We start from the raw sequence: 15,255 nt of genomic DNA, 5'->3' as shown, positions 1-15,255 counted from the left end.
GCAAACCAAATACTTGCGATGCAGAGCAGGTTAGGGGGGGGATGCAATTTCTTTGGCTTTTTTATTGCCCTGCTGCTCTGCAGTGACAGAGCAGCATATGCCCCTCATTGCCTTTGCATGGGGAATCCTGCTCACCCGGCCTGGGAGAATTGCAGGCTCAGGAAGAAGCCCTTCCTGCTTGTTGTGGGTACTGGTGGTAAATCAACATCAGGGCAACAGAGTCATTGCTGGGAACTGGCAGTGGCTGCACAGCTCATCTGTCTTCAGCCATGCAAAACCATCGTAAACTTCAAACATACATGGGGCTTGAGCCCTTCAAAATCTCCTGAATTTATAAACAGGAACCAAGAATTGCTTCAGTTGTTGCCCTAAAGCATATTGGACTTAAAGCTTTTCTTTGGGAGATACTCCAAAGAAATTGGAATTAATTTCCCCATTAAGCATACCCTGATTAAGTAGAGTATGCTATATTTGAGGCTGCCATCCTGTGGTTTCAGTGGTTTACCCTCTTCTCTCCAGGCTTCTCACTCCTGTCTGGGAAGGGCCTTTGGGCCATCCATGTGACTTCTCTTGAAATAGAGCATTTCTGCTGTGAGCAGGTTGTTGTTGGGCCAGTCATAGCTTGGTGTGACATATGACCAGGAAAGAAACCCCATTTGATGTGGAACACATTTTAACCGTGGTCTATTTTGGGAGTTTGGAAACATTTGTTCCACAGAAATATATCCCTGTTCCAGTTACAGTGAATCCTCAGCTAGATGCTGGGACACTTGAGCAGGCAGTAAAAACAGGCTTGCTGGTTTTATTTAATATGATATTGTGGGTTGTGAATGACTGTGGGTGTTTAGGTCTGTGGTTAACTTAAGTGCCTGCTATATGTTACAGCTACTCTTTTGTTTTCCCTACAGCAGATCTACAGAACTGGGCTAATGAAGTGTGCAGCCAAATAAAAGGAACAAAGGTAAAGTCAAAGATGGTAGCAATTTCTCTTCGTTTTTTGTTTTCCTCATGGCATTCCTGACACCCCTTCTGAAGCAGACTCCATGGTAATCTTTGGCTAGAAAACAAATTTTGAGTTCCTCAAAAATTGCTCACAACTTTGACTTTTTCAGTCTGGTTTTCTGTAAATGTGAGGCATGTGAAATCACCATTCACAAATCGCTTCTGAACCTGCTCTCTGGTTTTAGCCAGTTTGAACAGAGATAAAGGTCTTGTGATTATTTAATATTTATGGTGAAAAGGTTAATCATGAACCCACTGGTTGCTGAACACCTGAGATTGCCTGGGAGAGAGCCTTTCTAAATCCTAAGTGCAGGAAAAACTTCAGCTGAGTTTGCCCCTTGTTACATACCAGAGTACTCACAGGGAAGAAATTTGGATTTGGGTCATGCCAAAAATGCCAGGCATGCAAGGGATTAAACACAGAGCCATCAGCTAAAGAAACTGTTTGACTTCTTAATTCTAGGGAGGAAGAAATCCTACTTGTGCATTCCAGTATGAAAAAAATAAGAGCTTTTGCTCTGGAAGAACACCAGCTCCATGCTTGAAACAGATGGTAGCACTGCTTTAAGTTCATGTGCACAGCCTGCTTAATACCATGGATGTGGACTGAGGTGTCCCAGATGTCCCACCACCCCTTCTAGGAGCTGTGATGAGCTTAGCTGTTGAAAGGCTCCAATTTCATAGCTTAAAAGAAAAACCAAACATACCAAAAAAACCCCACCTTTCTAAGCAGGCAGTTCCTCTTTTGTCTCATAAGTCTTCATGCAACCTCCTGTCTTGGCAGCTGCTCAGGTCCTCTGGGACAGAGGAGTGAATCAACAGCAATTAGTGGCTGGCAGCACTTACACTCTTCTATCCTGGAAGATCTGAACAGATGCTAGAAATTAAAGGTATCAGTTCCCAAACACCCATCTTTAAAGCACAACTTGTACAAACTGAAGAAAACCCCTGAAGTATTTCCCAACCTTTTTTTTGAAGCTGCCACCAAAAATGTAGCTTTACTTTGTCAGTTCCTGTGACAACAGGATGTCATGGGCCTTTGCATGTTTTTGTCCTAACCTTTCAGGTTTATACAACCTTGCTTGTCTTTTCTTCTAGCTTGTCTCAGAACTTCTGAATCAATCCAGGTTCTTTCTTCAGTCATTGCTGACATTAAAAATTCAACTTCCAGTAGGGCCTTCACAGATCAATAGCCCTTCAGACACATGGAAGTGTTTCCAAAACCTAATAAGCAGTGGGTCTTACTAAGGGTCCATAAGGAACAGCAGAATCCAGCAACTCTTCTAGGTTTATTAACTCTTCTTGAGTGGCCTCGAAGAAAAAGCTAGGAATAGTTGTCTGACAAGATGGAATGTTATTGCTCCCCAGGCCACCAGATTCCATTCTCAGCACCTGCTGAGCCCAGCATCACCAGTCACAGTTTCACAGCAGAGTAGAATTGCACATCAAGACTCAAATATAGCAACACTGCTCAACCTCAGCAGCTCCACACAGAGGAAGGACCTGCCTTTTCCTTCTTTGTCTAAAAAACAATTCCATGTTGATCTCTTTGTTAAAGACGTTTTTACTTTTAATTTCTTTCAGGAACTCCCCAGAGATGCACTTGTTACTGTGAACATCACAAATGCTCCTGTCCCCCAGACTGCTGAAGGCACATGTCTCCTGGTCCCCTCGGGCTCTCCCGTCCCTGGAAAATCATGCTGCACCTCTGGTCACACTCCTTGCAGGAATGAGAGCCCCAGCACAGAGCCTTGTGAGGCAGGAGAGTTTTCTGTAGTAACCGAGACTGATGATTACCAATTCCCACCAGTTCCCACGGAAGATGAGTACGTGGATAAGGACCTCAATAACACTGATTATTTATCTTTGCTAAGTCAGACTGCAAGTAAAACTGTGTCATCATTTTCACAACCAATGGAGGCAGGGGAGAACGACAGCTTGAACCAGTACTTTTCAGGTATTGGGAGCACAGAGGACATATCAGTCTCTCCAGGCTTTCACCCTCCCTCCAACACAGATGGGGCACACGTTGCCACGGACCAGCTTCTACAGAAATCTTGCCAACATGCCCACAGTTGCCCGAAGGAAACAGGCAACAAAGACATAGATAATTTTGCAACAAACTGTGACTCAAAGAAGATCTGTGTGAGGTGTGGCATTTTGTACAGAGAATCTCCCCAAAAGTGTTACAAACCCTGTCGTGCTGCGGCTGACAGCACCTCCACCTCCCCAGAAACTGGTTCCTGTGCCCAGTGCACCTGTGGTTTGAATTTTCTCTCTGCTGGTCAGAGCACTCTAGGAAACAATCTTGGTATGGAAGATGCACCTTCAGATAGTACTAACGTGAAGTACCAGAACACAAACGGAAGCACTTCAGGGACACAGAGCAGCACTTCAGGGACAAACAGCAGCACTTCAGACCTCCCTCCAGCATCTGGTAAGCACATTAGGCTTCACCCATATACACTTGTATAGGATTGTCCTCTTTGCTAGCTCAGTAGTATTCAGAGGATCTGATTTAGGAGAAGAAAATTATTCTTTTTCACTTAATTGCCCTGAAGGTAGTCTGAAAAAAAATCTGAAACTGTAAGGCCGTTTGGTTTGTATTGAGTTCTGCAAGAAGAATGAGCCCAGCAGGGGACCATTGTCCCACCCTGATCTAACCAGCAATGCAGAACCCACCTTCTGGCTGTCACTGCAGGGGCCAGGCAGTTCTGTTACCAGAAAAGAGTGAAGGGACCTAGCAGTTGAGCTAAGGAAGGATGCATAGTGCTCAGGCAGATGCTTTTCATTCACTGGTGTGCACACATATTTTTGCCATTAGATTTAAGTCCAGTTCCATTTATACAGTGGTCAGTGAAACTCCAGCTGGAGCTGTAAGCTGGTGGCTGTGACTGGGTCTAAGAGATTATCTACATTTTCTGCTTATGGCTCTTTCTCTTTGTTTTTATTTATATATAAGCATTCACATAAAATGGTTTCATACAGAAGACACTGTTTCTCCATGTACATATGCTTTGTTCCCTAAACAACTCTGAAACACTGATTACTTTACTAATTGTCTGCCAATTTATTAATTGAGTTAATATAGCAAAATTGTCAAATGAAAGGGAAGAAAAGCACTGAAGCAAAACCAGCAGAAGGGAAGTTACACATCTTCTCTGGATGCAACCTTCCTTCCCCAGACTTTTTTTCAGAACAAAAGTCTGCAATCTGCCTGTCATATGTTATTAGTCATTTTAGATTATAATCTCATAAAGTTGGATGGTCTATTTTTATTTATATCAGTGCACTGCCAAGCATAATGAGACCTTAGTGTTGAGTGGGACATCCAAGTGTTACTGTAATACCCACAGCAGTTGTAAGCTGTTGGCCTTCCTTAAAACCATGTCGTGCCTTAAAATTTCTTACAGACATTCTTGTCAGTCTGCCAAAGCCCCAAAACAACACACTTGAAGGCCCTTCCTCTCTCAACATGCATTCCATATGGGAATCTGAAAGTGTGTAGCATTCATCTTCTGAAGAGCAGAAACTTTCTGGGCTTCAGTTTCCTGAAATCTTGACGCAGTTTCACTGGCTGGTCTATACAAAATGCAGCAGGAGTAAAGAGAACACAGATTATCTTTTTTGTTATTGTTGGACTCTTGAGGTGCAACTGAAAGCCAAGTTATATTTGGTACTGCTTTTCTTTCTTAATATGACACAGAGAGAAAGAGAAAATATTAAGGAACAATAGAGCAAATGGGAGAGCTTGGATATAAGCGCTGTGCTAGCAAGTGCCATCTTAGATCTGCAGCACAACTCTTTATATGGGATTTTGTGTCTGTGCCTTTGGATATGTACATGCTATAGTGCCATCTGGTGAAACCTGAGCACAGATACTGTGTTCCTAATTTGCCAGTTTTTAGGCATGACTACAGGAAGATACCGACAGAGCTGTGGGCAGTATCAGAGTGTGGGTTAGTTATCTGTGGGTAACCTGGCTTGTTGGCAGAGTAATTTTTCTGCCCACAGAATGGCCATGCTCTCCTGGCAGGGCCTGGTTGCATGAGGACCAGGACAAGGCTTAGCCACAGGTTCCTCACTGAAGCAGCACCAGGGCTGCACGTGTGGGTGATCAGCGTCTGTCATTCTGCTAGGCCTTGTGAAATGCCCAGATGGAATAAGTGTGCATGTAAAATAACTTTCTGTAAAGCTTTTCAAAGCAACTGGAGCCACCAGGCTTTGCACACAGTTATGCTAAAACAGAATGGTACAAAAAAGGGTGGGTGAAAAATGGGAAGAAAAAGACCATGGTAAATTCCATGAAGTTTTGATCTTGGTTCACTAACACTCAGAGTGACAACAGAACTGGTAAACTCTGTGCCTCCTGTGAAACAGTCCTAGAGGACCAAAGTGGACCTCTGGACAGGTGCCCCTTCCAGGGCTCACCACTGGAGGTGGAGGTAAGCCTTCAAGCACTTCTTCAAAGCTGCTCACAAGTTCTTCTCACGACCCTGGACGCAGTCAGAACATGAAGGATTAGTTCAGGCCCACCTCAAATCCTGTGCAGAGCTGCAGCGTAACACGAGTGCAGGAAAACCTAGCTGACTCATAATTGGGACTGGTTTTGCAAAACCTTTCACTTCCAGATCCCAAACCAGCCTGGTTTGGCAGTGACAAACAGTTCTCACCACCTAGAGGCCATTAAATGTCTCAGAGAAAATGATTTGCCTGCCTTGTTCCAGTTCTTAGTGGACAATTACCACAAAAATTAATCTGTCTTTGTTATTAATATGAGATAGTCTGAAGAGATCAAAAGGCTGAAACACTGCAGAGAACAATGCCTTCACTCTGAATGTGTCCCTTATAATTTTCAGGTTGGAAGCACTTTTGCACAGTGTAGGAAGCTCTTGTGTCCATTTTCTGTGTTTTCAGGCCTTAAATATCCTTTTGTTTCAGCATGATGTCTTCAGAAAGCACAGAAGATTTGCCAGCCACATTCAGCTAAACATTAAAAATGTGTTTATCTGCCTTTTTTTTCCCCTTCCCACTGTCACATATATTTCTAAATTTTTGATCTCGTGCTGAGCACTGGTAACTTTATTCACAGCACCTTTTGCAAGTGACAGGCAATCTGTTTAAAGACAAACAGTTATTTTTGTACTGCCATTATGCCCAAGACTTTTATTCATGGCAAACAGCCACACTGAATGAAACACAGGGGAAAGAACCAGCAGGGAAAAACTCCCGAAGAGAAAACCCTTATGGACATCTCATGTTAATCAACAGCACGTGGGAAGAAAGCAAAGAGCTAGCAGTGCAGTGGTTTGGGTGAAATGAATAAGATTGCTTAGGGGGGCCTATTAGAGAGACACTTGAGTGCTGCCCAGACTCAGCTCTGAGCAGGCACAGATCCTGACTCCACACAACTGGACACCAGTGCCCAGTGCTGGTGTGCAAACAGCACCTGTGGCCACTGGAAAAACAGCATTTCTCTGGGCTGGGCTGTGTTTATCTGCAAGGGAAATGGGAATGTCTCGGGTGATGAGGAATGTAAAGAAGAAAACACGAAGTATCTAAAAGGAGTTGGATCGGTCTGCAAGTAATGATGAAGTGAAGCTCAGCAGGAAAAACATTTCTTAGAAAGGGTGTTGACAGGCTAGGAAATTTTTGTTGGTTTCTTCAGTTTGTTTCGTTTTCAAACTTCAGCAAGCTTGTTAGTTTGATGTTGGAAGTTTGTTCTCCATTATTTTCTTTCTGCTCTGAGGAAAGTTTATTAATTCCCAGAGCCTGGTCCTGCTGTCACTTAGGTCAGCAGCCCAGTCCTTGAATAGCAGAAAGATTGCATTTTTACTGAAAAATCTCTAACCTCAGGCAGACTGACTGAAACCATAACTCTGTCAAGTTGCTAAAATATAGAGTCTGTCTCTTCAATGGCTTCAGTCTATATCCAGCTAAATCCGTGCAGAGGCTAGATGGGTGCCAGAGTGTACATACCTGGAGGATCTGGACTACATAACATAATTGTATAAGCTCTGTGTTTTTTGGACACTGTGTGACTGTGTGATCTGATGTTAAGTCTTTCAGTATTTCTTCAGTAAGCCTGCTACCTAACCCAAATGGCAGGATTGATTGGGAGTTTATTGCCTCTTTGGTTAACAGTGTGATTTCTGGGACTCTAGGAAAAAATAAATCTCATAATCAGAAATAATTAGCATTTCCTCACAAACTGCAGGCAGAGGCAGATTGGACACAGCTTTGTGCATCAGATAGCACAGGGGACACGAGATTGTCACCCTGTCTCTGGCTTCCCAGATCACAGCTCAGAGGGAAAATGTTTCCAACGCTTCCAGACAGGCTCCTTGCATATGACAGACTTTGTCCTGGGGAGATGAAAATGGAAATAATGAAAAGGTCCAGTGGAAGGCATTGATTATGAGAGCATCCTCATGTCACGGGGGAAAAAATAATGGAACAAGGACAAAGCCACCACAGCAGATTAAGTTCACTGTACTAAGCGTCCACCTTGTGAGGGGAAGATATTAATCATGTGTGTCTTCTTTTCTCCCCCGTCCTTCCTCAGGAAATGTGACTGGAAACAGTAACTCCACCTTTATTTCAAGTGGACAAGTAATGAATTTCAAGGGCGACATCATTGTTGTGTACCTTAGCCAGAACTCTCAGGAGGGGACGGCGGCCTCCTCGGGGCTGAGCGAGGACAACGTGGGCAGCCCGGTGCAGGAGGAGAACCTCAGCCGCTGCGAGACCTTCGCCGGCAACGCCCAGCACTACAAGGAGAAGTGTGCAGAGCTGCAGGGCACCCGCCCGGCCCCGGGCAGCGGGGGACCACGGTGGCCTGGTGGAGCCCTGGCCCAGGAGTGGGGCCCCTCCTGCGGTGGCCAAGCCTCCCAGCCCGTGCAGGAGGAGGGGAAGCTGGGACACTTCTCGGAGAAGGTGTTGAACTGATGGGACACGATGTCCTTGCTGCAGGCCAGGGCACCGGCGCACAGCCCCCGACGGGGTGTGGGGCTGCTGCCGTGCTGCCAAAATCCTGGGTGTCACAACACACTGGGAGACTGTTGGTGCCCCTGCTGTCTCCTGGGAAATTTACAGCTGGAAGGACCCTGATGGCACACATGGTGGTGGTGGTGGTGGTGGTGGTGCTCTGGGTGGAGGCCGATGAGGATGGGCACGCGTGTGAAGCCAGGCACGCTGCCCCTGTTACAGAAGCAGCAGCAGGGCTTTCTCCTCTCCCCTACAGGGACATGGGTTCCCTGCCTGCCCCCCATTCCCTGCCACCTCTCCCTGGCAAGTGGCAGAAGGGAGCTGAGATCCATCGACCTGGGGACTCTGTGAGGAGGAGAGCACTGCTGGCCAGGTGGGCAGGATGCTCCTGGAGAGGGGGCGGTGTGGCCAAGGACCGGACTCATGGGGCCCCTGAGCTGTGCCTCAGGGTTTCTTTTTGGCAAGTAAGCTGTACCCATTTTGCTGGGTCTTGGAGGTAGAAGGAAGCCATGCTGCTGCTGCAGCCTTTGCCTCCCTGTGGTGATGTGGCAGGTGGCATCATCCCTTTCCATCTTTCCCCAAGGAAGCAGACACTCCAGTCCCAAATCAGCACCAGAGCCAAGGTCCTGGGCTGCCCCTTATTGACTTGTGGGTATTAATAGGTGTGTGTAATGCTGCCACAAGAGGATGATAACATGCAAAATACAGCTGATAAGCCTTAAAAGCATATCAGATTAATCTTGAGCAAAGAGCATTTATAGTGACCCTGATTCACCTCTGCCTTATTGCACCTCTCCAGAGGAGTTCAAACCTCTGGAGATGAGAGTGATGTGTGCCTGGTACACTGCTGCAGGAATAACATCACTGTAATTTAAGACAAAGAGCTGCTAGCAGAAAGAGATAAAGGAAAAAGGGTCTGTGACAACCAGCTGTGGATGTTTCCAGGAGTTACAAAGATGGAGAATTCGGTCAGGGTCAAACATCTGTTCTTTTATCTGCCCAAACAATTTTGTCATTCCCTTTGCTATTTTCATTAATAGGCAAAGATTTACTTAGGTAGCATGAAGCTATTTCCAGAACTTGGCCTGTGTGAGCTGAAGTCAGAGTGTAGCCTCTGTCGAACTGACAGCTGATGAGCAATGGGACCAAAGGTTTTGCATTAAAGAACAATAATAGTTGTTTTTAGAAGGGAGTCTTGGCTACTCAGCTGGCTTTGGTTCATGTCCAATGTCCTGAAGCCTTCTCTAGCAGCCACTGTGGAGAGAAAGATGAAGGGAGCAGAGTCTCAAGGAACTCCCATAAGAAAAAGAAACATTTTTAATGATTTCCTGACAAGGGATAATTTTCTGACGTTCTCCTGCAGGTGCAAATGCTGCAGGCATCTATCTGCAGCTGGAGCCCTCAGGAGGGCAAGTGCTCTGTTTCCTGCCAGACAGCAAAGGGATCTCTTACCTAGTGTAGCTTTGGCTTCCCTGTTGGAAAAGGTCTCTGGTTGGGAGGGCTCCTTCCCAGGAAGGTTTTAAAGTTGAGGGGTTCACTGCATATCTGCTGTTTGCAGTAGTACTGCTCTGTGGGGAAAGAGCACCTACAAAGCTGACAAGGTGATCACTGTGTCACAAAGAGCTGCTCATGCATAAAACAAAAAGATGGGCTTAGCCACCTTCACCTCTCAGGAGAATAATTCTGCATTGTTTATATATCTGGGATGTAAAGTTCAGTACGAATGTGCAAGACTCTCTCTTGGGTGACTGGCAAAAAGGGCAGATGAACAGCCAGTCTCACTTCCACGTCTCTGTGACCTTCGAAGAACTAGATCACCCTAGCCTAGACTCAGACAGGCAGGTAGAGTGTCCCATTCAGTGATGGCCCAAGCTACCTCTGCCTCTCTGAAGGTGTGTAACTGAGGCTCTCTTGTCTGTGGGATTCTTTTGTCTTTCCTGCTGGATCTTTTACAACCTCTTCCTAGTGACTTCTGGAATAGTTCTGTATCCCCTTGGCACTGGTACAATAGGGTCAAGGAAGCAGAACCACCATCACCTTCAGGAAAGGTGGTATAAATATTTTCCTGCTTCATCTTAATTTTTTCAGTTGCTTTTTTCTGGAAAGCATTCTGCAGGACATCAGTCCTGCTGGAAAACATCCAACCAGCCCCATTTACAGGGCAGGCAGGACTGAATTCTTGCCCTCATCTCTGGGTAAATTACCCAGGTCTGTCTTTTTCTGCAGCTTCTTTCTTCCCTTGATTTGTAAATGCCACCAGAGAGCAGGCTCAAAATCCTGATTTGAAGGGAGGTAATGAGAATTTATTGTGCCCTCGATGAGGACACATTTTTCACTTGCTGAATTTCAGGTTCCTACTGAGCAAGGACTGAAACTAGGATCATCAGCAAGCATGAAGAAACGAGTCCCATATGGGAAACATGATGCACCAACAGACCCAGTTCTTTTTCTTCCTCCAGAGTCTATTTCAAAGTGAAAAAACAGTATCACAGCCATTAGCATGCTGCATGTTCCCTGGGTCTCTGCCTGACTCCTTAGATAAGGATCCCAAAGGGACTTCTTTATCCTCCTGATTTCATTTGTCATCAGCTTGGAGCTGGGAGTGGTTTTTAGCATCTGTTTGTACAACAGTGACCTGTGCATTGGGCACTAATTTGGAGGCTTCTGGCTGCTATTGTAATACACATAATTAATGATAATAAAAATCTGAAATATCTATTTGAGAAAAGGTGAAGGTTTTATTTGAATAAAGAAGGAAAATGAAATACTTTATGCCTCTGCCTGTTTAAAGAAAAAGAAAAAAGAGCAAAATGTGAGCATAATCACATTCCTAGTTAGGCTTTTATAACATTTTTTGTATGTTGAATTGTTTTAACAAGAAGTGCTTACCTTCCACAGTGCATTCTGCAATGCATATTCTGCACCTGCACTGAGCCTGATAGGAGCTCTCCTAGACCTGGTGTGATAATGCTTTACTGCTGAGAACTAGGCACTGATTCCAGCTCATTCCTGAAGTTTCCTCCTGCTCAGCATGCATTTTTACAAGTCTCTTAGTTTGAGGCATTGCATGAATTATCCTTGGTGAATATACTAGGTGTTCTAGAAAGTCAGCCACTTTCAAACCTAGCAGGACAGGAGTAATTCTGCATATAGCCATGGGAAAACAAGGACACTGGAGCAGCCCTTCTTATTCCCATGGAACACAATATGGAATTAGTAGACAGTAATGGCTGTTAATCTGTGTACTTTGCTACAATGTTCACAGAGAGACTGGAAGTTACTCTGCAAGGCTTACAGCATACCTGGGAGTAGCACCACTAAAATGCCATTTCTACTTGTCCATTCAGGTCTCCTCCTTTATATCATGTTGACGGTATCTGAGGAATTACACCCCTGTGTCTGTCATAAAACAGAACCCTACTGAAAGATGTCTTTGTGCTTATCAGGTATTTAATAGTGCTCTCATTTTATCAGATACCTACATGCACATTAGGCAGCAGTGCCTCTATAAAAATAATCTACCATTGAAGCAAAGTGAAAATTTTCCAGGATAGAAATCCATTTTAATTTAGGTGAAATGTACGTTTTTGAGTTGAGTCTGTGGTTAGAAACCACAGTTATTTAGCCAGACTGCAAGGCCTAAGCTCAGTGAGGCCTAGCTTACTTCAGCTAAGGACAGAGATAAAGAGGAGGAGACAGAAGATGATAGAGAGAGACAGGGACTGCTGTAAGGGCAAGTCAGCCTGACCTCGGAATTCTTTCTGATAAAAAGGAACTAGTGGTAAAAGTCACACGAAACCCATAAAAATGAATATGTATGAATCTATTGTGAAACTGTATGCATAGGTATTTGAGAGGGGGATAAAAGGAGACCTGAAGTTCCCAGAGGTACGCATGCCTTTTTTGAGGAGAGCAATCTCCACGTGCGTCCAGCGCTGTAATAAACATACCGCTTTACAACTTTGACAAAGTTGTGGGGTTTTCTTCTTTTCTCCGCAAAACACCATGACTGAAGAATTCCCTTCTGCAGCACCTGGGCAGACCCCAACATATACCCCTGTTTCCCAGTGTTTTCTCTTTGATCATGTGGTTGCTTGGTTTTTCCTTCTGCCAGGCATCCAAGTTGGTTGTGGCCTCCAAGATGATTGTGTTGTCTCTGCATTGAGTGTTGCTCCAGTCTTGCCTTCAGGCCCTCCAGCTGACTTGTCACATCTGTTGTGTTGTAAAATGTGAGCATTTGCAAGCATGAACTTTGTGAAAAAATGCTTTATTACAATTCTCTCTGGCCTTTGAACAAGGCAATGACCGCATAACATTAACGAACCCTGTTGCGGTAGGTGAGGATGCCAGAGTGTCCAGTTGGATGTGTTTTAACACTGCTTTTTTTATTTCTTCTTCTTCTTCTGGCTAGTTGATTTATGGTTTCTTTGTTTTGGCTGAGGATTACCACAGCTCTTCTGGTGCATTTCCCAGCCTGCCTCACCACTTGGCCGATCCCTGGGCGTTGCACCAGTTTTTACTTGCATCAAAGCTGAAAGGTCTGTTCCATCATGTTTCTGTTGGTGGTCTCACATTTCTATTCAATATATGCAGATGGCCATACATGAAATTGCTCTTATTTCAGCTTCACAGAAAACTGTTGGAAAGGTTTCCAAGGAGAGCAAAGGAGATCAGGAGTGTCTGAGACCAGCTGTACAAATGGGACATACACAAGTCAATGGGACTTGGCAGAATGCATCCAAAGCTGCTGGGAGGGCTTGCCAGCATCATTGCAGAGGCACACTGCAACATCTTTGACATGTCGTGGAGTCTGGGGGAAGTCCCAGCTGACTGGAAAAGGGCAAATATTATACCCATCTACAAAAACAGAAAAAAAAAAAAAGAGATTTGGGAAATTACAGATGAGTCAACCTCACTTGAGTACCTTGAAAAATTATGAAGTGGACTCTCCTAGAAACTATTTCTGGGCACGAAGAAGAAGAAGGCAACTGGGAGAAGCCAACACATACCTTAGCTAACTCAGCCTTTTCCCACTATCAGCAGTTTGTTACTTGCTTCCTCATTGATTCCATAGGGAAGCATGACCTTCGTCATGAAGATCTAGGTAAAGAAGGCATAAAGAAAATCTTCAGTTCTCCCTCTGTCATTTGCAATTAACTAGCCAAACTCACTCAACAGTGGACCTACCTTCTCCTTGTCCTGCTTGCTAACACACAATACAGGATGTTAGTATTTTCTTGCTGTTCTTGGCATCTTTTGCCAGCTCAGGCTAGGGCTGGGCTTTAACCTTTCCCTCTGCCTCTCTGCGTGCCTGAGTGATATTTCTATATTCTGCTTTGGAAGCCTGTTCCTTATTCCATCACTTTCATGTTCCTTGTTTTTGCATCTGAGCTCTTTCAGTATCTCACTGTTTAACCAGGCTGGGTTCTTGCTGTGCCTGCTTAGGTGGTTGGGCTGCTCTTGTGCATGGAGAATGCTGTCTGAGTGTCTCCCAATGCTCCTGAGCACCTTTGGCTTCCAAAGCAGACTTCAGAGATAGCTCCTGACATCTCCCTGAGCAAGATAAACTCTGCTGTTATGAAGGTGTGGGGCTTTACTCTGCTACTCACCTTCTTCACAGTCCTTAGGATAATCTCACCAGTGCAGCCAAGGCTGCCACTGCCAGTCTTCAATTGGTTGAAGAAGATTTTATCTGTTTCCACATCAGGTCTTCCACAGCAAACACCTACCACAAGCACTTCCTTGATAGTGACTCCTCTGATTTTGACCCAAAGACACCCAGCTGATCTGTCCTCTTGCCCACGTCCTCAAATCACTCTTTTACTCTTCCTCTTCCACCTTTTCTATTTTCCCTCAAAAGCTTGGAAGCTGTTGCTTTTTTTTTTCTAATAGAGCTGTTTCCTTAGCTGATGAGAAAAGCCTCTCACCAAGTTCCCCACTGTTGTGCTTTTGTCTGGTTATAGGTCAATAAACTTTATCTCGTGCCTGGGAATGGGCCTTCAAATCTCCCACCTGTAAGAAGGGGAGGATGAGAGGCAAGGGCTGGAGCTGGTGTGAGGAGCAGAGACTGAAAGATGTGTTCCCTCTCCCCACTGCCCTGTAGAGATGTGGGGAGAAGAACTTGTGCTGCTGGAAATGGCAGCGTGGCCAGCAGTATCCTGGAGGCTTTGTCATTCCTGGTGTCCAGTACCAGGTGTTATCTCATGAGAACTCAGTCTCCTCTGTCCTGCAGCAGAAGCAGCTGGCAACTCATGCAGGTTTCTATCACATGAAATCAGGCCTGTGTGTGTCTCCCTCAAATAAAATCAGTGAATACAAAATGAGCTGAAATTTGCCATAAGCAGCACATGAGGACAAACCGTTTCAAATGCAGAAGCCACTGCATCAATAGGCTGTTCCTATTGATCATGTCTGGATTATAATGGAAGGCTATTTATACAAAGTCTCAATTATTTGAAGTGCCTCAAATGAGTATCTGGAAGGTGTTTTTTAGCATGCAGGCCTGCCACTATGGTTCTCAATTACATATCCTTAGGAAGCAGCTTACTTTCTTTATTCTCTCTGGTTTTGTTCAGCTCTAGCATTCGTCTCCCTTTTAGTGTTGTAGGCACCACTCAAGCACAAAAGTTCTTGCTCCCTGTGGGAAACAAAACAGTTTCCCCAAGGGACATTTGCCTTTTGCATCCTTTCAGTTCCTTGTTGGGTTTTTTGCAAGCTTAGCTGGTCATAAATGAACTAGACAACAGATGGTAGAGCTCATGCTATAACACAGAAACTTTTAATTTAACAGAGGTTTCCACTTAAAAATGCAGCTGCCCACTGGTGCACAGCCAAATTTTCTTTTGAGAACACACTTTGAATGTATTGGAGAATGAGATGGATAGTCTCAGCAGGCTGCTCATAAATGTTTCTTGCAACCCCTATTCTTTTCATCCACACCCCATAGATCCAACCTGTCTGCTGAATGGGCCACACTTCAGGGATACATTAGAAACCTGTCCAGTTCATTATCTTACACTTACACAAAACAATCCTTGTCAGGATTTTGTCCCCTCTGTCTGAAGGGATGCTCCAAGTATGACAGAGGCATAAATAATAAATCCACGTAAATGCTTGGGTTTTCTCAGTCAGGCTGGCCTACTGTATTTAAATATTGACACCCTTTGGGTCTGTTCTCTTTAAAGTCATGTTCTTTGACAGGTCCCATTCAGGTCCACCACACTACACTTCTGTCTGCTCTGTAGGAAGTGCTACAGCTGGTGGTTT

General features: G+C 44.8%; 1 protein-coding gene across 2 annotated transcripts in view; it reads left to right on the top strand.

Annotated features, from left to right (window-relative positions):
- The window catches only part of TNFRSF11A (TNF receptor superfamily member 11a), a 29,369-nt gene extending 17,410 nt beyond the window's left edge, over nucleotides 1-11,959 (top strand). Inside the window, exons 8-10 of one of the 2 annotated variants that reach the window (XM_059485989.1) lie at nucleotides 912-961; nucleotides 2,587-3,439; nucleotides 7,568-11,959. In XM_059485989.1, coding sequence (XP_059341972.1) covers nucleotides 912-961; nucleotides 2,587-3,439; nucleotides 7,568-7,950 — 1,286 coding nt within the window. In that variant the 3' untranslated portion in view covers nucleotides 7,951-11,959. Of the gene's footprint in view, nucleotides 1-908; nucleotides 962-2,586; nucleotides 3,440-7,567 lie in introns of both variants that reach the window. The other variant, XM_059485980.1, reaches the window with a different exon arrangement.
- The last annotated feature ends 3,296 nt before the right edge of the window (nucleotides 11,960-15,255 follow it).

This window comes from Ammospiza nelsoni, chromosome 1, assembly GCF_027579445.1.
Source record: "Ammospiza nelsoni isolate bAmmNel1 chromosome 1, bAmmNel1.pri, whole genome shotgun sequence".
Lineage (NCBI taxonomy): Eukaryota > Metazoa > Chordata > Aves > Passeriformes > Passerellidae > Ammospiza > Ammospiza nelsoni.
Note: the sequence above shows the minus strand (reverse complement) of the source record. Positions and strands in the feature narration are given on the sequence as shown.